This window comes from Pseudopodoces humilis, chromosome 3, assembly GCF_049639895.1.
Source record: "Pseudopodoces humilis isolate 2021_Gansu_Grassland_sample_001 chromosome 3, ASM4963989v1, whole genome shotgun sequence".
In the NCBI taxonomy this organism is placed as follows: Eukaryota; Metazoa; Chordata; class Aves; order Passeriformes; family Paridae; genus Pseudopodoces; species Pseudopodoces humilis.
In genome coordinates this window covers 108,436,871-108,461,064 of record NC_142202.1, presented here as the reverse complement: position 1 = coordinate 108,461,064, position 24,194 = coordinate 108,436,871, and the positions used below count along the sequence as shown (strand labels likewise).

At 41.9% G+C, this 24,194-nt stretch overlaps 1 protein-coding gene across 4 annotated transcripts; it reads right to left on the bottom strand.

Moving 5' to 3' along the window:
* Window positions 1-800: 800 nt before the first annotated feature.
* CYP39A1 (cytochrome P450 family 39 subfamily A member 1) lies at window positions 801-23,000 on the bottom strand. Of its 4 annotated transcripts, none has more exons than XM_014257664.2 (12): window positions 22,657-22,964; window positions 16,507-16,642; window positions 15,514-15,688; window positions 13,782-13,931; window positions 12,819-12,912; window positions 11,239-11,337; window positions 9,282-9,372; window positions 8,131-8,264; window positions 7,204-7,299; window positions 5,266-5,367; window positions 2,380-2,467; window positions 801-1,647 (listed from the first exon to the last, which is right to left on the bottom strand). In XM_014257664.2, the coding sequence occupies exons 1-11, from the start codon at window positions 22,831-22,833 to the stop codon at window positions 2,411-2,413; spliced, it is 1,311 nt and encodes a 436-aa protein (XP_014113139.1). In that variant the 5' UTR covers window positions 22,834-22,964; the 3' UTR covers window positions 801-1,647; window positions 2,380-2,410. The 4 variants fall into 4 exon arrangements, with proteins under 4 accessions (XP_014113139.1, XP_014113138.1, XP_087909141.1 ...); XM_014257663.2 differs by having other exon boundaries at window positions 5,266-5,354; window positions 11,239-11,304; window positions 22,657-22,963; XM_005528760.3 differs by having other exon boundaries at window positions 802-1,647; window positions 5,266-5,354; window positions 22,657-22,962.
* Window positions 23,001-24,194: the final 1,194 nt, after the last annotated feature.

Genomic DNA, 24,194 nt, shown 5'->3' with positions numbered 1-24,194 from the left:
ACAAACGCCACCAGTGGCCTCATCCTGCCCCCTGCTCTGGCAGACTGGGGTGAAGGTCTGTGAGTGCAAAATATTTGTAAAAATCATCACAGAGTCATAGAATGGTTTGTATTGGAAGGGACCTTAAAGATCACCCAGTTCCAATCCCCTGCCATGAGCAGGGCCACCTTCCACTAGTGTTCTAAGGCCCATTCAGCCTGGCCTTAAAAATATTATGGTCATTTCCAAATTTTAAAATTAAAATATACACTTCCAGGTAATACCACACATTAAATCCAAGGGAATGGCTTTCAGTTATGGAGGAGACACTGGTACAGCAATAAGGATTGCAGCTCTTGCACAGTTAACCATTATGGGCTAAATTAAAAGTTGGTTGAATAATTTTCCAGACATATAAATCATTGAAGTTGTTCTATCCATCACAAAGGTAAGTCAACCATGTAATGAATTATACAGTGTGTTATTTTCCTATGCATGCTATTCCCTTAGTTTATACTGTTATTGAAACTATTTGTGTGAGGGGTTTTTTTTGCAAATACTTTTTAAATTATGAATAATCTTTACTTATAAGACTAAAAATACATGCCATCTATTATTGTCTATGAAATCTGACAGCAGTTAAAGTGTTGGTACCTGAACTTGTTTGACAGTTTCTTCAAACAACTTTTACTCAGTATTCTTTACAGGATTAAATATTCTTATATTGGTGCATTTTGTTCTATAACTCTGTGGTAGGGAAAGCAAAAGTGTTCTAGATATTACACAACCAGGCTCATGAGCAAGAACAGCTTTCCTTGCAATCACTTTTTATTGGAAGGCAAACATTACAGTCAAACTTTTATTGCAAATTCATGCAAGGACCGATTCTGAATCCCGTGGAGCAAAATAAAACTCAGCAGAAATTTTAGGCACTTCAGTGGAACAAGATCCCAAACGCTTGCCATTTTTCCATTACAAATTCATTTTATTTGCAGTAAGTTGGCACTGGTTGTATGTAGAGCAGGCCAGACCTTCACCTGCCCACACAGGCAGTGACACACAAGTAACTGCAGTTTTTCAGGATGTGGAGCTGATCCAGAGGTCTCTGTCAGACTGTCCTGGATTTTGTGCACACCAGCATCAGTTTGTTTGTTGTTACCAATGTGATTTCTTAGCATGAGGCACCAGTTTGGCCTTCGTTTGAAGCACCCTGCAGGAAGCAGTGACCTGGCCCAAGGGAGCTGCTTCTCCACTGGTTCAGGCACAACTTCCATGCAGGATTTCCAGAATTACTGCAGTTTTTTGTCCTGAATGTTTGGTTGGTGAGTTTAGTATATCAGATTTGCAAAGTCTGTGAATAACTGACCCACAAATTATGAATGCAGCAGGCGAGCTTGGATTGAAGCACTGGGAGGTGGGCAGCCACAAGAGAGCACAGGTACAACTGCACTGGTTTGGCACAGCACAGTGTACAGCACTGAAAGCTGAAATCAAGAACTCTCAGAGAACCTGCCTGAAGATGTGGGATTGGGAAGCAGCTCAGTGGTTCATCCCTCCAGTCTGGGCTGGCAAAGAAAAGTCAGTGCTGCACAGCTTTCACTCCCGGCATTTATACCGGACCTGTAACGGTGCCATGGGTTGTTGTGTCCCCACCAAATGTAAAGGGCTCTGAAGAAAGAAGAAAATCAGAAAAAACACTTCAGTTAGTGCAGTTAATGGAATTACCATTGTGCTTTAACATTAAAATATAAACATTCTTGCATCTTCAGTCTTAGAGAACCAAGACCAAATACCAAGAATTATTTTTTGGCTTTGCCAAATCCACTGAGTATGTTCATTCATAGTTAATTATTACTCCAGTCACTCTGCCAGGGTGACTCATGAGCTCTTAAGAAACTCTTGCAGTTTTGAATACTTTCAAAATACTCAAATAATGAAGTGGAGACTCTGCCATTCTCCCTTAAGTGTAAAACCTTTCTGTGTCACAGTTGCTCATTCAGTCTTACCCTAATCATTTACCTTCAACCCCTGAATATGTAGTGGAAGAGCACTATGAGTGTTACATGTGATTACATATTTTTAGATTATTAATGATCCCCTTGCATATTTAATGTTTTTGTGAGTAGTAAGTATCAAATCTCTGGTAATGTTTAGGCAATGATGAAACAAAACATTCTTGTAGGCACGTTGCTGTACAGACAGTGCAGCCCCACTAACTGGAATTGCTGGAATTACTCTGGATTTTCTGAGTTAAAACAAAGATAAGAGTTGTTCGTCACATGTTTTATAATACTACTCTCAAAATTTATGTAACCACAGTTAAACATGGTTGTTCAGCTGAGCCTGATGAATGAAGGCTATAAAGATGGGGAATGCTGCACAAATACATGGATCTCTTACCTCCTTTGGCACTGCATCCAACAGCAAAAATTCATACTTGTACAGGAACAGCACAACAAACAGCTGGATTTCCATGATTGCAAACCACCTGAAAGAAAAGGTAGGAAAACACTGGCCCTCCAGACTGACCATCACATGTGTGTTATCATCAGGTAAGAAACAGGGTGTCTTTGACACATTTTACACTCTGTGCTTTAGTTCTGCCTGGAAGTTTGTCTTCCATAGGAAAACTGCTGTAGTTTGTTTGGGTTTGTTACCCAGCAAAGAACACAAAGGTGGCGTCTGCCCCTTCTTTCTGGTGAAACACTGGACTGACAGCATCCCTCTGACACCTATTTTAAACCAGCTCCTTATCATTATGGATTTTTCCACTGTATAAACATTTATGTTCTCCTAACACTTGCTGACTTGAAATAACTTCCTAGGAGTGAGAAGGCAGTCAAACACAGAAAAGGCCGTATGACTAATCGTGCTATATAAAGTTATATAATGCAGCTGGGAGCCTGGTGACATCAGAGAGCGGTGACAGTGGGAGTTATTATTTAATGCGTCACCATTAGGATGCAGTAGAAGACCCAAGGGCACAATTTCTTTTTTCTGTAACACTCTCCCAAAGGTCCTTCTTAGGCCAGAGAAGATTTTGGATAACTGCAGGTGAAATCCTCCAGGCTATTGGTTTTTAATGCTGATGTGTACAAGAGTTTTCTGCATTCACCAGTGTGGACCTATGTGAGGCCTTGGGATTACTCACTTGCAGAGTTTAGACATAAGTCTTAAATACCCTGTTAAAATAGAATTATCACCTTGCTCTTCTACAGAGAAATGCTAGAAAACCTGGATAAAACATCTGTGGGGGAATTCACAGGGAAAGAGACTACATGACTGTACATGGAGATGGCCTGGAAGGTGTGAAGGGAAGCTAAAAAGCCTCACAGACCCAAGGTAACTCCTGCAGAGCCACCAGGCTTTGCTCATGGACCCACCCCAGGCTCTGGAGTAGGAAGATCCTTGTTTGTTTCAGCTTGTTTGGATCAGTTTCAGATACAAATTACCCCCGTGATTTCACTCTGGAATTGCCTTGAGCTTTTGGTGGCCTTGGCTCAGGTGAGTCCAGCAGAGATATTTTGATAGCTATTAGCCCAGCTCAGGTGGGATGTAGCCCAAGCTCCAAGAGGGCAGCACCATGCAAAGGTGGGTCCTTCCAGTCCCAGCTCTGCACAGCAGGGCCCTGGACCCAGAGAGGACAACACACCCATGGCAAGATAAGCACAGTCACACAGGCAATAACCACCTGGTTTGACCAAAGTAGTCAAACTGACATGAATTTTTAATTTTAGGTAAAAAACATGACACAGAAATGGCTTTTTGGGAGCTCTTCCCACATCAGTTCAGTAGAATATTGGACAGATAAGTTATTTACTAGCTTTCAGTTGGATGAAATTAGCTTTTAACTTTATGCTGAACTTTTGCAATGGAGAAATTAAATGTTTCATACATTTCATTTATAGACCTCAATACTGAGATAAATAAAAATGCATCCTAAACTTAAAATATCATTGTTTCTTTCAGTCGTATGAAGGAAATCTGCAACCTGGAATCCTTGCCACAACCCTTGATTTAATTTTCTTTTTTTTTCAAGACCATCACATTATTCTTTTACAATTATTGCTGAAAAACCTGAAAGTGTGTGTTACCACGTGGCCTGCCAAAGGGTCTGAAAGGGCTTTTTTGTCTCTCTCCATCTGTTGTCTGTGTAGAAATGTTATACTTTTCTTTCTGAACAAAATTTTATTTGAAAGATGTCATCAAGTCCAGAGAACAGCCTGAACAAAGATATGGGTCAGGATATACAAACAAGCAGCTTTCAGAAACATTGTTTTGCAGCTTTCCCTGTACCTGCAGATGCCTCTTGTGAATGTTGCTGTTGCCCTTGCTGGGAATGAGGCTGTGCTCAGATTTAGCTCAGGAATGTGGTACAAGCTACTGAGGTACAGCAGTAAGTGAGCACTTCCCTCTGGCAAGCCTAAATGGTGAAACCAGTTTTATTCATTTTGCTAATGCCTTCACAAAGTTTATCTGGCACTCATGTCTAGCTTGCCATAGGGTGGAGATTCCAAAATGCAGATCCTCTGCCACACCCTCCAGATGACTAGGCTTAAGGATTCTTGGTCACTTTTGTCTCAGAGAAGCCCAACTTTTGAAGGCAGAGGGTTGAGCACAGAGATGTTTGAACACAGGAACAAGGAGCAGCTGGCTCCCTGGGACTTGTTCCAGGAAGAGGGACAGCAGTGAAAACAGCAGAAGGAATGCAGGAAGTACCAAGGCTGGCATTACTGGAGGAGTGAAGTGAGACAGGACCTGCAGTTTAAGCCATAATACAATTTTGTGTGCCCTAATGGAAAGACCAGATTCAAACAGAGAGGAGTCAGTAAAGATACCTGAAGATCAACAGAGATGTCAATGGCATCACAGAGAATGGAAAGGGTCTCAGACCTGAGAAATGTTCTGTAGGTTTTTTTAGAACTGGTTTAAGGCAACCTAAATAACTGTCTGTAAAATGGTGTGTTTGGAAGTGGAGCAACTCTCCTGTGATGAAAAGAAACCTCAGCAGGGGCAGAGACAGGCTGAATTTCCTCCCTGGGTGGGGGGCAATATTCCTTCATACACTGGTCTCAGATTCTGCCTGTTCATTGTGACTTCACCTGTCTTTTCCAGGAATTAAATTACTTTCAGAACAGTTTAAACAAGGTGCAGATGATGCTGAACATTAGGAGACTGACAAAGAGAAAAGCAAACACTTTATCTCCAAGAGTAAGAGAAGCCCAGTTCAAGAGAGTTGTTCTCTGCAGGGTTTGGGAATAAATAAACCCCAGCTGTTTCACTGACCTTCCTGGACACTGATGCTTCCCTCCTCCAAATGCCACAAAGCTGTCCAAGAAAGCATTCTTCTCTAAATTTGCCTCTTTCCAACGATCCTGTGGGAAGAAACTTTTTTTTTTTTCCAAATCAGCCTTATATAAATAAAGCTTAACTTTATTTCTCCAAGCTAAAAATGACCTTGTACAGCTAATCCTCAATACAAAGTTGCATTAATACCATTTTTTTGCATTCAACCTGTTAGTATTAGAGTCTGGATCCAAAAGTCAACACCAAATCAGGGAAAGAAATTAGGGTCCCATTTGAAACATATTTAGGTGCCTTAAAATGCTGGAGAAGTTTTCAAAATTACCCCTAAAGCAGATTTCCTATACCTCCTCATTTCCTAAATCCTGCACCTTAAGCTATTAAAATGCAACCTTCTCTTTTAAAATATATCTACAAATGCAAATGTTCAACCAGTACTGAGGGAAGCCTCAGCCACTCATTTTGTCAAATGACAAAACTGTGCCATGACACACACATAGCTCACACACACCTTCCACAGAAAAAATTTTCTCAGACATTCTGCACAGACAAATGCAAGGTCTATGAGCTTTAGCAGGTGTAAGTTGGTGTGTGAGAAGATGACTGCTTCTCCACAAAAAACAGCTTCTCTGTACCCAAAGGGATCCCTGCTCCATCCTAAACTGCTTTGAGAGGAAAGGGACAACACAAGGAACACGGCAATATGGGCTGAAGTTTTGGTGGGTGACACTGAGAGAAGCAAATCTCATGACTGCTGGATGACAAACTGTACCAGCCTCCACAAACTCAGTGCTACTCTGCCAAGTAACACCCTGTCAAGCTTCTGGTGGTAAACTCCTCTGATGAAGCTGTCCCAGAGAAGACATAATCTTGCATTTATCTATTTTAGGGTTGTTTTTTTTTTTCAGCTAGGGCTGTTTAGAGCTTTCTGAGGAAGAAACCTGTCAGCATTAAAATCCAATAAAGAAAGAAAAAAAATCTCAGTGGTGATGAAGCAAGGTCATACATTTGGAATGACAATGTTCAAGGGGTACTCACCTATTCCTCTTTAAAAAAAGGAAGAGTTCCTAAAAAATAAACTTCTGCATCAGAATTTCAGCTTCAGATTTCAAAGAAGCCGGAACTGTTAAAAGGGATTTCAAATTGGGAAGGGTTTGCTAGAAGGGAAGTTTTGTTTAAATTACTCCTTAATGTATTTCTATAAAAAAAAACAAACTGTTCTATATTGGATGGTGCTAAAAAGAGCAGTTACAAGCCTGCCCACACAGCCACCTGCAGTGGAATAATAATCAAGAAACTAGATTAACTACTGAATTAGCAGAGATAATACCTACAAGAAATCATCCAACAGGGAGAGGAGGATACTTAGAATCACAGAATAGATTAGGTTGGAAAAGACCTCTAAGATCATCAAGTCCAACATTAACCCAGCACTGCCAATCCACCACTAATCCATATCCCCAGGTGCCACACCTACACATCTAAATCCCTCCAGGGATGGTGATCCCATCATTTTCCTGGGCAGCCTGTTCCATTGCCTGACAGCTCTTTCAGTGAAGAAATGTTTCCTAATATCCAGTCTAAACCTCTCCTGGCACAGTTTGAGGCTGGTTCCTCTCATCCTGTCAGTTGTTACTTAAGAGAAAAGACTGATCTCCACCTGGCTGCACTCTGCTTTCAGGGAGTTACAGACAGTGATAAGGTGAGGATCAAAGGGATATTAAAGTAGTATCATATTACCTGGAACATGTCACTGAATTAAAAAGTCTTTTTTTATTCCTACAGGCTCCTCCTTTATGTCTCTGTATTCAAGACCATTCTCCAGCCAGATTTAAGCATGTTTGTCCATATGCTTTTATTGTAAAATAAGTGAAAGGGAGAAAAGACAGCAAAATATCCACACTAAGAGAGACAACTTACAGGTTTGAATGTTTCTGGGTCAGGAAAATATTTTGGATTCCGGTGCAACCAATATGGTGATAACATCAGCATGTCACCTGCAGGAATGATGAAATTCTGAAAAAGAAAAAAATCTCTAAGAAAAGAGCTAAAAATCTCACAAAATAGTCCCTCCTTGGTACTTCCATCAGAGGAAGATCCTAAGAAAATACAAGTGAAGGTGATAAAGCCATGATGGCCATATTACATATTCAAAGTTTCTTCTTGCTGTTGCTATTTTTTTCCATAAAACCTAAACAGTGGAGAAGGTGGAAAGATTATTTGTGCTCTGATTTGGTTTTTTTTAGGTATCAAAATATCAGAAGCATTACTTCTGTCTTTCCTGCTTCTTCATTTACCATGTGAGCTGTTTTCTTTTTTCTAAATAATCTGTTAAACATTTCCTTCAATGCAAAGAAATGCAAAGAAAGCCTTCTAGAACAATAGATATTAGTTATTTTATGAATAATCTTAAATAATCATGAGCACTGACTCCTTAAGAGTGTGGGATTTTCCCCAAACATTTCTTTGCCAGATTCCTGGATGCTGACACCTCCTTTCTGAATGGTAGTGAAGAGGACAAAAAGGAGTCTTATCAGCTACTAAAATGTGGTTCCTTCTACTATACTTATTGTGTCTGATTCCTCTTTTATATGCCATCAGTATCTGTAGTTCAATTCAATTCAATTCAATCTTAATTCAAAACTGAAGGCAAGACTGTGGGCTGGAGAATCCAAACCACTCATAAATTAATGATGATAAATAAATCTATTAAAAACAATATATATGGGAGGCTGGGGAATATCTCTACCACTGTAATTTTACCCAGATTTATCAGAAGGGCCCTTTCCAGACAAATCACACAGCATCCTTTGGGGGGGGGGGGAAAAACTCACAACCAAACCTCACCTTAATTCTAACTGGGTTTATGACTTTCTTGGTGATTGCACCTGGAGACCTCAACCGTATGGCTTCCAAAGTGCACCATTTAATGAAAGGGATCTTCTTCAGCACCTCCTCAGAGACTTCCAGTTTATCTTTACCTGTTATGGCATGAGAAAGAAGACCCCATGTAAAAATTAGATTTCATACTTGTTTTGATACAGGCTGTCATGTCTTGCTTTAGGACTGTGGGTGAAATATTTCAAGACTTCAAGGCATTATTTACTTCCAAAAATTGTCTCTATCTTTGAAGTAAATAAATGGACCCAAATCAGTAAATTTTAAGAAAAGCCACTGAACATAATTCAATAAGTCTAAGGTAGGTGCAGATATGGTGCTAGACAGAAGGAGCCAAACAAAGTCACATTGGAAGTTAAAAGTCTTCAGTTCTTCTGTGCTTTCATAAGACACTGCATGGAAATCTCAGGGACTGCAGGCACCAAGATAAGAAGCCATGGCTGAGCCCTTGGGCCTTGTTAACATTAGCAAATGAAACAAGGCCAAGAGAAAGGCTTCATGAATTTTCTTTATTGGTTTGTTACTGACACGTTTCTTGATACAGTTTTGACCCATGTCAACAAAGAGTCTTCTGTGAAAGTTTAACACTTTTCCAAGGGACTGCATATGGGAACAACTGCTCCCAATAGGTGACTGCTTTTTGAGAGAAAGAGGTTACTCATGTGGGGTGAACCAAGCTGGAAAAATTTGCCTCTGATGACAGAAAAGAGAACAGTTCCTGGCCTGTTTTTTCCATTAATAGCTGTAACTCTGGTGAACAGCAAACCATGAAAAGCACCTGAACTGAAAGACCTCATCTGACCCTATAGTATGTGCCTGGAAAAAGCACAAGACTGGGAAACACAAATCTAAGTTTAAATGGTAGGAATGAAGAAACAAACACATACTGTTCTTTTCCCAGCTTCGTTCTACTAACATCAGAGGTGTTCTGCTTAAAAATACATCTTGAGCATGTACTGAGTAAAGACCTGAGAGCTAGACTCTCTGCTATCAGTAGCACCCTTAGCAGGAACACTCATTGTTCCCAGCCACTGACCAAGCTGGGCTAACACAAGATAAATCAATTCCAGCTTCCAGAAGGACAAAATCAGATTTATTACCTGCTTTGCCAAAAACAGAAGCCAGGTCTTCCATGACTTTCTTGTAAATGGAAGGATTAGAGAGTATGAAAGCAAGGGTCCAAAATGCAACCTAAACAGAAATGGAAATCCTTGAATTTAGGGACATGGAACAGAATGACAGTATCTTTGTATCAAATCACAGAGGCAGGTGAAAACATTTTCACTTTTTTTGTATTTGCCTGTTGTAGTTGAGCTGCCCGGGGAGCTGTGCCTCCTGGGTAAATCCATATCTAAGGGCTCAGCTCCTGGGAGATTATGTCTAGTCATCTGCTGTGTACTTATCTTTAGTGAACATTATATAGCTTTGGCCTTGAGCTTTTCCTTTATTTTCAAATAAGGTGTTAAATGAAATAATAAATCATCATGAATGATTAATTTTAGCTGAAGGAATGAAAAAAAAAATAAATTCATACTAGCATTTACAGAAATGCAGCTAAATAATTTTCAGGGCATTGTCATAGTGAGTCACACTAAAATGGGCAGGAAAAGTTTTAATTAACAGCAAAACAAGGAGTAGTATATCCCCTTTAGAAATAATTTGCTAACTGATTATGCAATGAAGTTGAAAATCAGGAAATTTAGGAAAGGAGAAAATCCTCTTAAGTAGGATGAAACCAGAAGGACTGGCAGCAATGCCAGGAGTCTCTCTCCTCTTGCTGAGCTAGCAGGAGGTGCAGCCTGCACACAGATCTCGTCGTGGGCCATCTGTGCTGGTGAAGGATGAAACTCTGACTGTCATTTCCCAAACAGACTGACATGGATGCAGCCCTCCTTCTGCAAAGCAAATCTTGTAGCTTAGCTTTCCTGTACAGTGCTTGGACACTGTGGCTTTACACCGTGGCCTAAGAAGGGATAACTGAATTGTTTCAGATAAAAGGGTTTAAAGTGCTTGTAAAAAATTCCCTTGGAAGGTGAAAGGCCTTTTCTTTCGTCATTCCATTCCCCAGAACAGTGGTTGTGACTATTCTGAGAAACAGAAAAATATCTGTATGTCTATTTACAGCTGAATATTACAGAAGTAAGTGTTGTGGAAGGAATGTCAGTTATCCTGATAACAGACAGCAGGCTATGCCTCCCACTTATGCCAACACGTGAATCCACAGAAACCTCACTGAAATGGATGCATTTCCCTTAGGCTAAACTGCAGCAATATCCAATCTCAAAAAAACATAGATATATCCGTTAGGGGGACATATAAAAATAACTCACTATCATGTTTTTCTAAATCACATCTGTAATGGACATAACTGTGCTGGGAAGAGCTTAGTAGTCATGGTAAATAAAGGATGTTTTTGCTGCTATGGATTTTTCATCTGAGAAATTTCTATAAATGTCTTTGGTCAGCCTAAGATGTATTAGATATATTGGGCTTGTTAGCATACTTATATCAGTATCATTAATCCAGCAAATCCTTTTCTAACGCAGACAAAACTTAACAGCTCTACAATCAAACTATTGCTATTCTTCCACTGGCGTTTATACAGCAGATCTCCCAAAAATTTAAAAAAAAAAAAAATCACTCTAGGGTTTACACATGAAAGAAGTTACTCTATTATTATGCTTTTGATATTCTTTACAATTGGTAACACCGGGGTATCTGAAATAGTCTTTTCTATAATACAGCCACAGTGCTTCAAAACAGAGTTAAATGCTCTTCACAGCTTAAGACTGTGATCTTAATAGCTGTGAGGTTTATGTTCCTGAAATGTTATGACAGGGGACAACATAATTTAGGAAAAATATAAGAAGAGCTTTTCTTGTCATTGCTTCTGTGACATTGCAGCCTGGGTATATTTGGAGTGATGCATGTGGGCGTGATAATCCCTTCTTTGGAATCCATAGAGTGTGTGTGACCTCTGCTTGAAAGCCTTTCCTTCCCAAATCCAGGCTTTGGAACAGGAGAGAGAGAAGGTGTTTCTGTAGCTGATGTACTTACAGGCACAGCATTTGCTTGGGCAGCCCAGAGCATCAGGAGACCATAATTGGGAGCTAGATGTTTTCCCTGTAAATTATCCAGGAGATGTTGTAGAAGTGTCTGTTAGAATAAAAGAAAACATTCTATTTCCAAGAATGTATTAAAATGTAGTTTGTGGCAGGGCTTACTAAAACTCAAGGACTAGTTTCTCAAAGAGAAGTAATGTTAGTTATGGCTTTTCTGGAAGGCACATTGTAGAAATGACAGCTATTAAGAGCAAGTGAGACTCACACAGGCAGAGGTCCAGGAAAACTCAGTGCACCACATGAATCCCTCCTGAATACTTTCACTGCTCTTTATTTCCTTAAAGTTTTAGAGGACTGGTTTCCCTCACTCCCCATTGTGTGTTGCTTGTGTGTGGAAAAAAGGAAAAAAAACCAATCTCTATTCTAATCCCTGTTCTACACCTCTGCTTTAAAGAACCTTAAAATGGGAATGAGCCAGTTGAATGAATGGAAATGAAGAAAATGTTCTCTGTTCATGCCAAAAAAGTGCTTGCTATAAAGAGATGGTCTGACATATGAGCAAACTCCTTAGTTTCAGGCACTTCGTTGGTGACCTAAGCAGTGACTTCAATGAGCTGATATTATTTGAAACTATAGCAACTGTGTAATGTTCTAGGATCAGCTTTTGTTTATAATATTTCCTTAAATGCAGGGCAACCATGCACTTGAGGCAAAGCTTCCTGCCTACTTTTCAGAGGAGGAAAAGGCTGACCTTGAATAAAAAATGGCTGATTTTTTTCCAAATTCCCATCCAATCTAAGATGCCCAAGTTTGTGCTTCCTACTTCCTGCACCTTCTTACCTCCCACCAGCTCCTCTCCAGCCTTCTCTTTCTTTCTGCTAATCTGGTTTATTTTATTAAAGAAATTATGGTATGTAAAGCTTTTGAAATCTAAATAAAACCTGTTTTGTTTAATGGTCTGTTCTACAACCATTTGGTAGATCAAAATTCCCAGGCCAGTCTGCCGTCACGTTTGTCAGCCCTATCAGCAGAATTCCTGCCAGAGCCAAGGAGAATAACCAGGGGAACAATTTATCTCAGCTTTGACACAATCAGTATTTAGGGTACTTGGCTCCCAATCCAGTAATCTGCTATTTTCTACCAGTCTGGCTGTTGAAGGATCTGCTCAATCTACACCAGGCTTTATAAATAGCACATGTAGGGTTTGGAAGTTTCACAGCATGGTGCCCTCAGATAAACAACTGAAGGGTCTTTCTCTCACCTCTTTCAACTGCTCACTGCAGTGTGATACTGCAGACTGGGGATGGGTCATAGCTCTGAACCCTTGCCTGAAAATTCCCAAGGGGAAGATGTTAATTCTCAGAATTGCTTGAAATAAACTAAATGGAGGAACAGGAGTCAAAGTTATGGGTTCTGTCCTACTGCAGGTGACAGCAATACTGGAACATTTGGGTATAGCTATAAAAGCTGGCATATTTGACTTATTTCTTCCAGTACTAAAGTAATTCCTGCCCTCCATCGCTTCAATCAGAATATACGACAAAGTCATCTTATTTCTTAGCCTCGGATGTTTACCTTGGAGGCAGTCTCTGAAGGGTTGGTTCTTTCAGCATCCAACACTACTTTCTCAAATAATTTTAGAAGCCATTTTTTGGATTTAGACCAGTTCCTGTAAAGAAAAGCAACAAACAAGAAGTACTGAACTGAGGCAGCACAAACCAACATTTCCTTTTCCATGAGAAGCACTCCTTGGGTTGTTTTACAAAAGCCCCTGGGCAGCAGTCAGCTGGTGAACAGCCAGTTGTCAGTCTGGCTGACAGAAGTGATGACTGGCATGAAGAACAGCACATCCAAGGCCTTCACCTTGGCCAGACTTCCTCTTGCAGCCAGGACGTGGGACTGCAATACGCCTACATTTTCACACCTTTCAATGACAGGTTTTCATTGTTGATTTGGACAGATTGCTTAGGCCAATCTTTTTAAGAATGATCCTCTTGAAGAAAATCAAGGCCACATTTTTAGAGTATCCTCAATTCCTTCTGAAGGTATTTTGAGGTGCTAAAGTGCAGTGATGGCCCTGAGAGCACTGACAGTGTCTGGAAGAACCTCCTCAAGGTTTGGATGTCTCTACCCAAGGTCAATTCTGTGACAGTGCAGCCATGTAACCTGGGACTAGTATTGGGAAAACAGCTGTGGTGTGGAAAAGAGCAGAGAGACACCTCATTGGAGGCCCCCTGAGCTTGGGACTAACATTTAGGCTCAGGCCTTTGCCCGTCACCCTATTCTGCTGCTCCCTGACAGTTCCGAGCTGGGCTCTGCTCACCTAAGCCAGGTTGTTTCTGCTTTATACCAGGAAAATACACAAGATAAGGTCAGAACTTTTTTGAAGCATTTAGCTAAAAGCCTACTTCACCTGAGGGCACACCATCAGTATGAACTGGGCATCATCCTCCAGGGGAAATGTCTCCCATGGCTGATACTGCAACAAGATAAATGTCTGTAGTGGGTACACCACAATCATCATCTCTGCCCCTTTACCTCAGGAAGCACTCGGGCATCTGAGAAGCATATTCAAAGTCCTCATCATACTTCTGAAAATGCTCTTCAAACTCCTTGATTTCACTCGGACTGGTTGGGCAGATGCCCTTCCCAAACAGGGTGTTCACCACCGCTGGATACATGACATGCCTGCAAGGACAAGATTCCCAAGACTTAGGGGTCACAGAGAAGCTGTTGCAGGAGTTTTAGACCAGGACGCAGCACTGGATTGCCAGCCCTGGAAGCTGTGGGACTCAAGGGTCACACCAGTATGGAAGGGCTGGCACAAGGCTCACACCTCACCCACACACTTATTTCAGATTTTAAACAGAGGCAGGAGATACAGAGACCTCAGTCTGGTCTTCTACACATGGCTGAACTTCACGAGTTAGGGTTTGGTCTCATGAGTAGGAGCAGAAAGGCTCTGGCCTCTGAGGTCCCCTTCTCCCCATTAATCACCCCTCTCATGTCAGCTTGACCAACATGAACCTTCTGGGCATTGTACAAACCCCTCTGGACCAAACATCCTGAAACATCCTTCCTCTGGCTGCAGTTTTCCTGGGCAGATAACACCTTTTTGGTTTCTTTTCATCTCACTCTTTCACGCTTGCTCCTCTGTTATCCTGCAAACTCTGAGCTCCTTCCTAAGACACTTCTCCTGTACTCAAGAAACTCTTGTGCAGCCTTTGCTGTGTCCCAGATGCTGCCAAGTGAGTATTTCAGAGAATAGCACTCCCTTTTCTGATTTTCTGTAATTAGGAAGAGGGGGCCATCTGGTGGCTGTATGGGTTTCATTTTGAAGCATCTAAATAACAATTATTCAGAATGTTGCATTCCAATACTTTTACTTTATTTAGCAAAGCAGAACTGATCACCCCCTACCAGATTTCAAAGCCCCTCTCCCCCACATTTTTCCCCAGTTAATCCAAATTGCAGTATCTGCAGTGAGAGGTGATGAGATTTAATTGCAATAGCAGCTGTATCTTACTGCATTATGCAGAAAAAGGCAGCAGAAGACAACCTGAATGTGAGGTGTTAGAAACAGGTCCAAACCAAAGGCAGTAGCTGTCCCCATCCCTGGGAGTCTTCAAGGTCAAGTTCGATGGGGCTCTGAGTAGCCTGCTCTAGTGGAAGGTGTCCCTGACCACGGCAGGGGATGGAATAACAGAATCTTTAAGGTTCCTTCCAACCCAATCCATTCTGTGATTCCACTGAATATTCATCTTTTAGTACAGATGGACTGACAAGATATAGGTGCTGTCCCAGATAATCAGGAAAAAGGAGTTAAAAGCTTTGTTGCTGTCACATAAAACAATTATTTTTTTTTATATGAAGTTCTGGCAGCCAAGTCAGTGGCAGAGGGCCTTAGTTAAGCTTCAATCTAAGCTTGGCTCAAACATGAGAAGTTTGAACCTGCAGAAGATTAAGCATTTTGTCTGTTCCTAAGTTCTTCATAAATATGTGAAGCTTTTATCCCATCTTTTGGGAAACAGGGTTTGTTGGAACATTTTGTGTTTCCTTTTTTCTTCCAAACAGGCAATTCAGATGCTTCTCCTGACTGGGAGAAACACCTTTACACGAAACCCTGTCCACTCTGTGAGCCACCTGCAGCCATGAAGCCGTGATGAGCACCCTGACAAAACTTTTGTAAGGGGCTCAGCTGCTTTACAAAAACATTTCTCTCCCATGTAGGACACCCCTGAATTCGAGCTGTGCAGCAAAACTCCCTTACCTTACCAGGTCACTGAGGTCACCTGTGCCCTCTGTGCCCAGGTGAGCCATGTGCTCATGGAGCTCCTTACACAAAGTGCCCGAGAACATGTGCAGATTAGAGGGACTCATTTTCCCCTTCATCATGCTGTAGAGGTTACCATGGTTCTGATAAAATGCTTCTGCAGGAACAGAGACTAAAAACAAAATGAAACAGAAATGTTTTGGAAAGTAGATTTTTCACTGAAAGATAGAGTGAACATTTTTGCACATAACTTTTGACTTTAATTGAAATGCCTTAACCCTCATTTTTCTAAAGTAAAATTCCCTGGAAGCTTCTTTGTAACCATGTGAAGATTTCAGTAATGGCTCTGTTCTCCCAATCTGTGTAACATCTTGCTTCATGAAGCTTCAGTGCCAGAACCAATCCAGAGACTTCCCCCCAGTGGGATGTACAGAGATGTGCAGGTGCACCATAAAACTGAATGAAGTTAAAAATAATTTATCCCAAGAAAAAAAGTTTGTGTCTCCATGCTATAGCAGTACATCCTCATGAACATCTCATCCTTTTCTAATGACTGCTCTACTACTGTAGAGCAGCTACAGTAGCTCTAGTAGTAGCTCTACTACTGTGCAGCAACTAATTCTTGCTGCAAGCTGATTTTCCAGTGAAGTGATAGAATTACCTACAACTGCTCTTAACAGGGTACATGCAGGTGGGGTGTCCAGTCACAGCAGAGGACCTGACCTCAAACTGGAGTTGCTGGATGGTAAAAGTAATAATAGTCCCTGGATCAGAAACTTCTGATTCCTTGACTCTGAATCCAAATCCCTCGGCCAGTTTACAGTACTGGGTCATCATGGAGAAACTGAATTTCACCATTTCATAGCATGGTCATGAATTAAAATAAACATTAAAGGCATGATCAAAAAGCCAACAGGCTTTTGGTTGGGATTTAATGTTCCTGAGTAACTAGATTTGGTTTCCTTTAAAAAAGAGACAGGTCTCAGTTACCGGCATTCTTGACAGCTTGTTGTACTGCCTGCTCAAAATTTAAGTCTTCAGATTTAAAAAATGCTTCAGCTCCTTCCTCCTCAGTCACAAAAGTGAACCGTTTTCCCAGAGCAAATACTGTGAACACAGGTCCATGCTGGAACAAAGAAAGATTTCCTGTCAGTACACTGTTACATTTTGCAGGAGCCCCAGCATGACTTCAGTGCTGCTGAGAGGTCAGCAGGGAGGCCCTGACCATTCCTGCTCTCTGCACACCTTGGCTCAGAACCACACAAAGGTGAACATGAAGCAGACCAAAATTTGCAGACTTATGACCACAAGGGAATTGCAGAGTAGAAGAGATTCCTTCTCTTAATTAAGACTTTATATTTGAATTACATTGCAGTTCAAACAATACAACCTATGTGGACTTAGAGAACCCAAGGGATGGATTACCTACTGCATCCCTTGGCTGCCACAGCAAGGTACCAATACTGTAAAAATACTATTTCAGTCTACACTGTTTTTAGCAAAAACTCCACCCTCCTGTATATTTTTTAATATTTCAGCTTCCCTTCCCTGTCCTGTCTCCTAACACCAATGATTTCTTTCTTGTAGAGACTAATATCAAAATAGCTAACAAGCTTTGAGCAGAACACATTGACTGACATTCAGGAAAGCTTTTTGATGCCATACATCATTTTTCATCTTCCCTTAATCAATATCCTAGAGCCCTCTTGAAACTTTCAGCAACAGGCATTCAATTCTGAGTTCCTACATTGATAAAATTATTCCTCATATTTGTAAATACTCTAAACTAGAAAGCAAATGTGCAATATCTACTGACTGTCAGATACAGGCATAAAAATATCATTCTACCTTCCTCACACTGTTTATGCCATTGATTTTAACCATTTATTTTGCTGTCAGTGTCTGTAGTGTAAATCCTGCTTCATCAAAAGCTCTTTGAAGCCAAGGAAAAGATTCCTCCTGGCATCAGCTGAATTTTAAAGAAGGAATGACAGTTCAAATTCTCTGGGTGATAATAAATAAAATATTGTTTTAATAACAAGTATTCATGGCCAGGTTGGACAAGGCTTTGAGCATCCGTCCACTGTAATTTGTCCCTGCCCATGGCAGGAGGTGGAACAAGAAGAGCTTTAAGATCCCTTCCAACACAGACCAATCTGTGATTCTATGACTCTGTAATAGCTAAATTTCTAAAACAGCTTTTTTGATGTCTATGTCCTCATCCTCAGTCTGGATAAAAATTAGTGAATTTGTACTGTGCTTGTTTTTAAATTAGATTTTTTAAATTTTAAATTAACATTAAAATGTACTTAAATGAATTTTAAAATAAAATTAAATTTGAACTAATAGAAACCTGCAATAACACTTTATTATTCAATTAAGGTCACACTCAATTAAAGATTGGAGCACTTTATTTTAGGTGATTACATGTGAGCAAGATGTCTGAGCTCCCATAATAGACAACAGAAATCAATTCTGTGCAGTCAGAGGATCCTAAAAGCCAATTCACCAGACCATCTCCTGCACACCTGTTTCTGGAGGGAGCTGAACTCCTTGGACTCCACTGACAGCACTGATTATGTGTCCTGTGACCATCTTGGTAACCTGCAAACACCCACACAAACAATCTGCATTTATATCTCATCCAGCTTCCTGCAATCTACTTAGAAACATTAAAATTAGACCAATATTTATCAAAACTGAAATAAGAAAGTTCCATAGATGGCCTTCTCCAGAATAAGTCAGCCTCACAGAGTAACACTGCGATGGCAGATATTCAAACACAGATCTTACAGAAATATAGAAATCAGAACATTGTGTCCAAATAAATATGACACTTGGTAAATGCAATGCAAAATTAAACTACTAAAAAAGGTTTGAGAATCAAACTAATAAAGGCAATCTGCCTCCCCAACAACAAAGCCTTTTCAGAGCATGCCAGATGCAGGAATTTTCCCAGTGTGTTGCTGAGCCTGAGAAATACTCAAGGTGTAGGAAACTGAGTGGGGAAGGAATCTGAGGTAGGATTGCATCAGTGTTAGACAAGTCCCACCTTGGAGCCTTTCACTGAGAGTGATGGACTGAGACCTTGTTTTGAAGGGAGTATTGAACAGAATAGACTGAAACAAGTTCTGGGTAAAACAGTGATAAATATTTCAATTCAGAACTCTTGGGGAATTAAAATAAGAAGTTACAGAACTCCCTACTGTGATCTGTTAAATCATCTTCAGCAACAGGAGGATGGACAGGCAAACGTGGTGCCAGAAGGACCTGGAAAGCCTCAAAGAGTCATTTTAGTACTCAAAAAATTACAGTAAGAGTTATTAAAGATTGGGATTAGTAGTGGATAAATACACTGTACTGAAAAAGAGCCCAGTACAGCTTTTAGGGAGACATAAAGTTGTGTGGTGTCAAAATTCATTCCTTGGAAGAAGAACTAAAAGTTTACTTGTGATCTGGAATCATTTGAGAGTCTGAACAATGAGAAGACCTAGAAATATCACAGAAGAAGGCTTAGAATAATGACACTCTGAATTGACTCCAAAATTTATTATGCAAGTGCTAATAAATAGCTTTAAACTGAAAGCAAGTAAATTTGCATTGGATATTAGGGAGAAATCCTCTACTATATGGGTGGTGAGGCCCTGGCACAGGCTGCCCAGAGAAGTTGTGGATGCCCCATCCCTGGAATTGTTCAAGAGCAGGTTGGATGGGGCTCTGAGCAACCTGGGATAGTGGAAGGTGTCCCTGTTGTGGCAGAGAGGTTGGAATGAGATGAGATTTACGGTTCCTTCCAACCCAAACCATTCTATGATAATTAATCTGGAGCTCTTATCTTGCTAGGAAAGGAGAGGAAAAAGGACAACAAACATCTAAACCCATCCTGTACCTGCATCTTCAATTGTGTTTCTGCCCATTCCATCTCTGCAGGATATTCTGAGCTAGTCAAAGGGATGCACAACGTGCATTAATATTTCAATAAAAGGAGATTAGGTGGACTTAGATCCCATGAAAAGGGGAAAAGATAGCAATTATTCTCAGTTTCTCATAATGGAAAAACTAATGGGCTTGAGATTAGGAGTTAGATGCTTTAAACCAGACAGAATACTTTACTCATACGGGTCATAAGTAAATTACGGATTCACTGCTGTGCATTGCTGTGAAGCCAAACTTAGACACAGGGTAACAAAAGAGATTTAGTCAAATCATCTGGATGCAAATTCCAGCCTAGCAAACCCCTAAACCAGATGTTGTGAAGAAAAAGCAGGAGGCTGCTTTCTCTGACCTAGGTGTGCCCTTTACACCCTGTTACTGTGCTCTCCTAATGGCTGCTGTCCCAGACAGACACCTGAATAACCAGACTGTTCATGTGTCAAAATGTGTCATTACATCGACATTAGACTGCAATAAAATCACCTCCTGGAATGAGCTGTGGGGCAGTTCTGCACTTGCGTTATGGGAAGGTACCAACAGAGTGCAGGCTCTGCTGCCAGCACTGCACCCAGGTTACTGCTCTGAAACAGCCTTTTAAGGAAACCTCACAGGAGAAAGATATAGAAAGCAAAATAAAAATCCTTTTAGGATTTACTGCTTTCACTCATGAAAGCTATTTTTTTTTTTCCAAAGATTGGGAAACACTTCAGTGCCACAGTGACAGGCAGATTCAAGCCTAAGGAAAGCAACACTCCAGAGAAATAAAAACTTTAGAAGGACATTCTCCAAAATCCCACAGGAAATCAGGGAAATAGTCATATTCCCCAGGGACACTGACAGCAACGCACAGCTGCATTGCACCAAGAGCCCTGCTGGGAGCACTGGGTGGGTTTCCTCTTCCCTGGGTGCACAAACACAGGGCCAATGCCATGTCCCCTCTCTAGCTCAGGGACTGCAGCATTTTACTCTTCTACATCTGGGGTCGGTCACAGACCTTCAGTGTCTCAGCTGTGGACACTGACTATGGAAATGTCCACCAGAAGCCTTCTCCAGCCTGCTCCCCTCCAGGAGTGTAACCCAGTGAGCCATCCCTCACCCAGCCACACACAGAAAGGCCAAGAGTCCTGGGACACAGCACCTTGTCCCAAATCAACACTCTCTCTGAGAGGGAGGTATAGGTCCCACAGGTCCCTACAACAGTGCAGAACAATTTCCTGGGTTTAACTGAACTTCTCCTGTTTGCTTAATTAGCAAACTGACGAGAAGAATTTGAAATTCCTAACTAACTCTTACCATGTTCGCCAGGTGGAGAGCCACATCCTTTGAATCCCTCATTAAGCAGCTCACCCTGTATTTTATGTTGCACGGTGGCTGTGGTTATTCCCCCTGCCCACTCCAGACTGCTGCAAAACTGCTCTCACCAGGCAGCTTCAGGAGCAAGAGGTGGTATCTTTTATTAGACGAGAGATTAAATATTTTATTAGAGCAGGGGAACTTTCTTTTCTTAGTCCCAGTGATGACACAAGGGGGAAAGGAGGCAATTCTTCCAGCCCATGTGTTCTTCCGTGGGAGGAAAATAGAAGCAGCAAACTCCAAGCAAAGGGCAGGTTGGAAGCAGTGGAACTTTACTGTGTTACCCAGAACTTGAGAGAAAAACTAGGGAAGGCTTGACACAAAAGGAATTAAGGAAAAGAGGAATTAAGAAAGAAAGGAATTAAGAAAGAGATGAGGGTCACTTTGAGAGTCTGAAGGATAAATCCAGAGGAGGAGTTTTCTCATTGCAAGAGTCTCCCCTGAAGATAATGACCTTGCAGAGATGAAGAGGTTTCACACTGCCTAAAGCCTCTTTCTGCAACACCTTTTACAAGGGCAGCATGCTCATACTAAGGACGCTTAACCCTGTTCTGGCAGCACCAAGGAGCCTGGAATTATTGCAGACATATTTTGCAAGCCCTGTAGTGCCTGTTAATGACCCCTTTGGCAGCAGGAGTGTTTGTTTGGCTGTACTCTGCAACAGTGCCTACTCTTTTAAAAGGGAGCAGGCAGGAAAAGACTTATTTTTCCCAGCCTCAGCACAGCGTGCCAGTGTGGGAGGTGGGGAGGGAGACTTTAGTGCCTGAGGAGGGTTTAAGGAGAGAGGGGGAAAACAAACAAGTGCCTTCCTCAAAGACAGGAAGACTCTCAGGTGATGGTGCTGCAGGCAGGTGGCCAGCCTGGGAGGGATGGATGGAGACATTCCCCTTGGCCCAGGGAGACCACAGGGACAGGTCACAAGGAGCTGCTGGACTTAAAGGAAAGGTCCTACCAGCAAACACCCAGTAAAGGGAGACATGTAAGAAAACTTCCTCCCTTCCTTCCTCCCTCCCTCCCTTCCTTCCTTCCTTCCTTCCTTCCTTCCTCCCTTCCTCCCTTCCTTCCTCCCTCCCTCCCTTCCTTCCTCCCTCCCTCCCTCCCCTACTTCCTCTAGAAGTTCAAAATGAGAAAGCAAATTTATTGATGTGTTGTTTTGTTTTTAAATTTCAGGATGTTACAGTGGTTTCATTTTTAGCTAGTCTTTGCAAGCAGTGGGTTGTGTGATCCTCCAGCATGGAACACTTAAGGCTGACTACATTGTAGTAGCAGGTGACATAATCCCTGAATGAAAGTGGGAAACTAGAATTTATGTCATTTATTATTAAATATCTAGAAATTAAGAATTTGATCTCTTTCTATCTGAAAGACACAGAAAAAGAAATTCAAGTCCAGGAGGTAAATCCTTACCTCCATGTTTGGTTAAGATTTTTTAGGATGGAAAACTTTTGTTTGCCATGCACCTCTGTGTGTTGCTTGAATGCTGAGGGGCAGCAGCTGGTCTCAAAAATCTCACCTAACTTTAGGCATGCAAATAAGTAGTTTCTGGTCCCAGCACTTGGCATAGAGCTTTCCACATTATCTGAAAGCAAGATTAACACACAGCCAGACTGCAAAAGCAAAACGGCAGAGGTCCAAGCAGGATGATCATAGCACACAGACCGTTCCTGGATCAGATCCACAACTCACCAAAGCTGGTGGTGCTAAGCCGATTCTCCACCATTTAAATGTTCCTGACGTTATAAGACGTGACAGAAAAGGGCAAACCTGAACGCAGAAGTTTCTGGTTGCCTTTCCCCTTGCAAGCAGCCACCCTGAGCACGCACCCACGAGCAGGCACGCCAGCACACGCATTACCTTGTTTCTGGCTTGCTCTATAAACTCCAGAGGAGCTTTCCCGAACTGAAACGCGGCTCCAAACCAAGGGATCCAGCTCCTGATGCAAGGAGGGGAGCTCGGGTTTCTCAGCTGAAACAAAAGAGCCTTGACAATGAGGAGTCCCAGGAGTGCTGCCAAGAGCAGAGCGAGATCCATTTTGCCTCCTCGCCGCCTGTCCCAGCCCCGGCAGCTGCTCCGCCTGCCCGGCCCCGGCGCGGCCGCGCTGGCCGCGCTCCGAGTTCATCGGCGGGAGCTCCGGAGCGGCCCTGCCGGCCGAGCCCTGAGCGGCGCGGGGAACAAACCCTTGCTCTGGAAAAGGCAGAGCCAGTTCTGCTCTGTTCTGGGATGAGGACCAACTCTGCCGCTTGCAAACCGTAGATGTTGCTGTGGCAAATCCTTGGACTTTGGACCGGTTGCTGGAAGGCCGCCCGGGCAGCCAGGGACACGGCCAGGGACAGTGGCAAAGTGGTGCAGAGCCTTCTTCAATTTAAAAAAAAAATACAGGTTTTTTTTTCAGTATTGAGATCACAAAACAGATCTGTGATTTGCAGACATTTAGCTTTCAGCAAGTCAGATAGATCACAAGAAACTTCTGCAGGCATCAGCTGAAGCAGAAGCCTTAAGAAAAGTATCTCTCACCTGTCTGAGATACATCATTAAAGGCTAGATGCGTGTCCAGTGTCTGAGGAGCAGAGAAACACTTCTGAGGCTGAAATGACAATTCAAAACCTGCTGGTGACCTCTATTATATCAGTGCCATATCAGAAGACAAGGTCTCAGAGAGGTCCATGTGTGAAAGTGGCACATCAAAATTATTAGAGAATACATTAAGTATAAAAAACCCCTAGGAAGTGCTGTCAGAATCTAGCCCCGCACACCCTCAGCAGGTTTGAAGAGAACACAAAACCAGGAGGAGTGGCTGACAGACCAGATGAGTGTGCTGCCACTCAGGGGTACCTCAGCAGGCTGGAAAACAGGCAGACAGGGACTTATCCCAAAACCAGAGAATAATGGCTTGGAAGGGACCTCAAGGATCTCCTGGTCCAGCTTTTCCTACAGAAAAAAAAAAAAAAAAAAAAGGGACTTCATGAAGTTCAGCAAAGGGAAATGCCAAGTTCTGCCCCTGGGTGGGAGCAACACCCTGCACCAGTACAGGCTGAGGGGGTGGACAGGAACTTTGCAGATCTGAGGTCCTGGTGGACACCATGTTGAACACGAGTCAGAGATGGACCTTCACACTTTGCTTCACCTTCCTGGTAAAATTTAAAGGTTTAATAAAAGACAAGAGGAGACAAAAATAAAGCAAAGTTTAATGTCTGGGTGCTTGGCGTTCTGCCAAGAGCACACCTGCTATTTCTGAGACACCCTTTATATATCTTTTCTATTGCATCAGCCTGTTGCATATTCAGTAACAATTACACATATTTAAACTTTTCTCCAAATAGTTTACATGCTCTAAGAACTGTCTAGCATGACTCCTCCTCAGGACCACCTTTTTAGAGCATGCATGCTCCTTG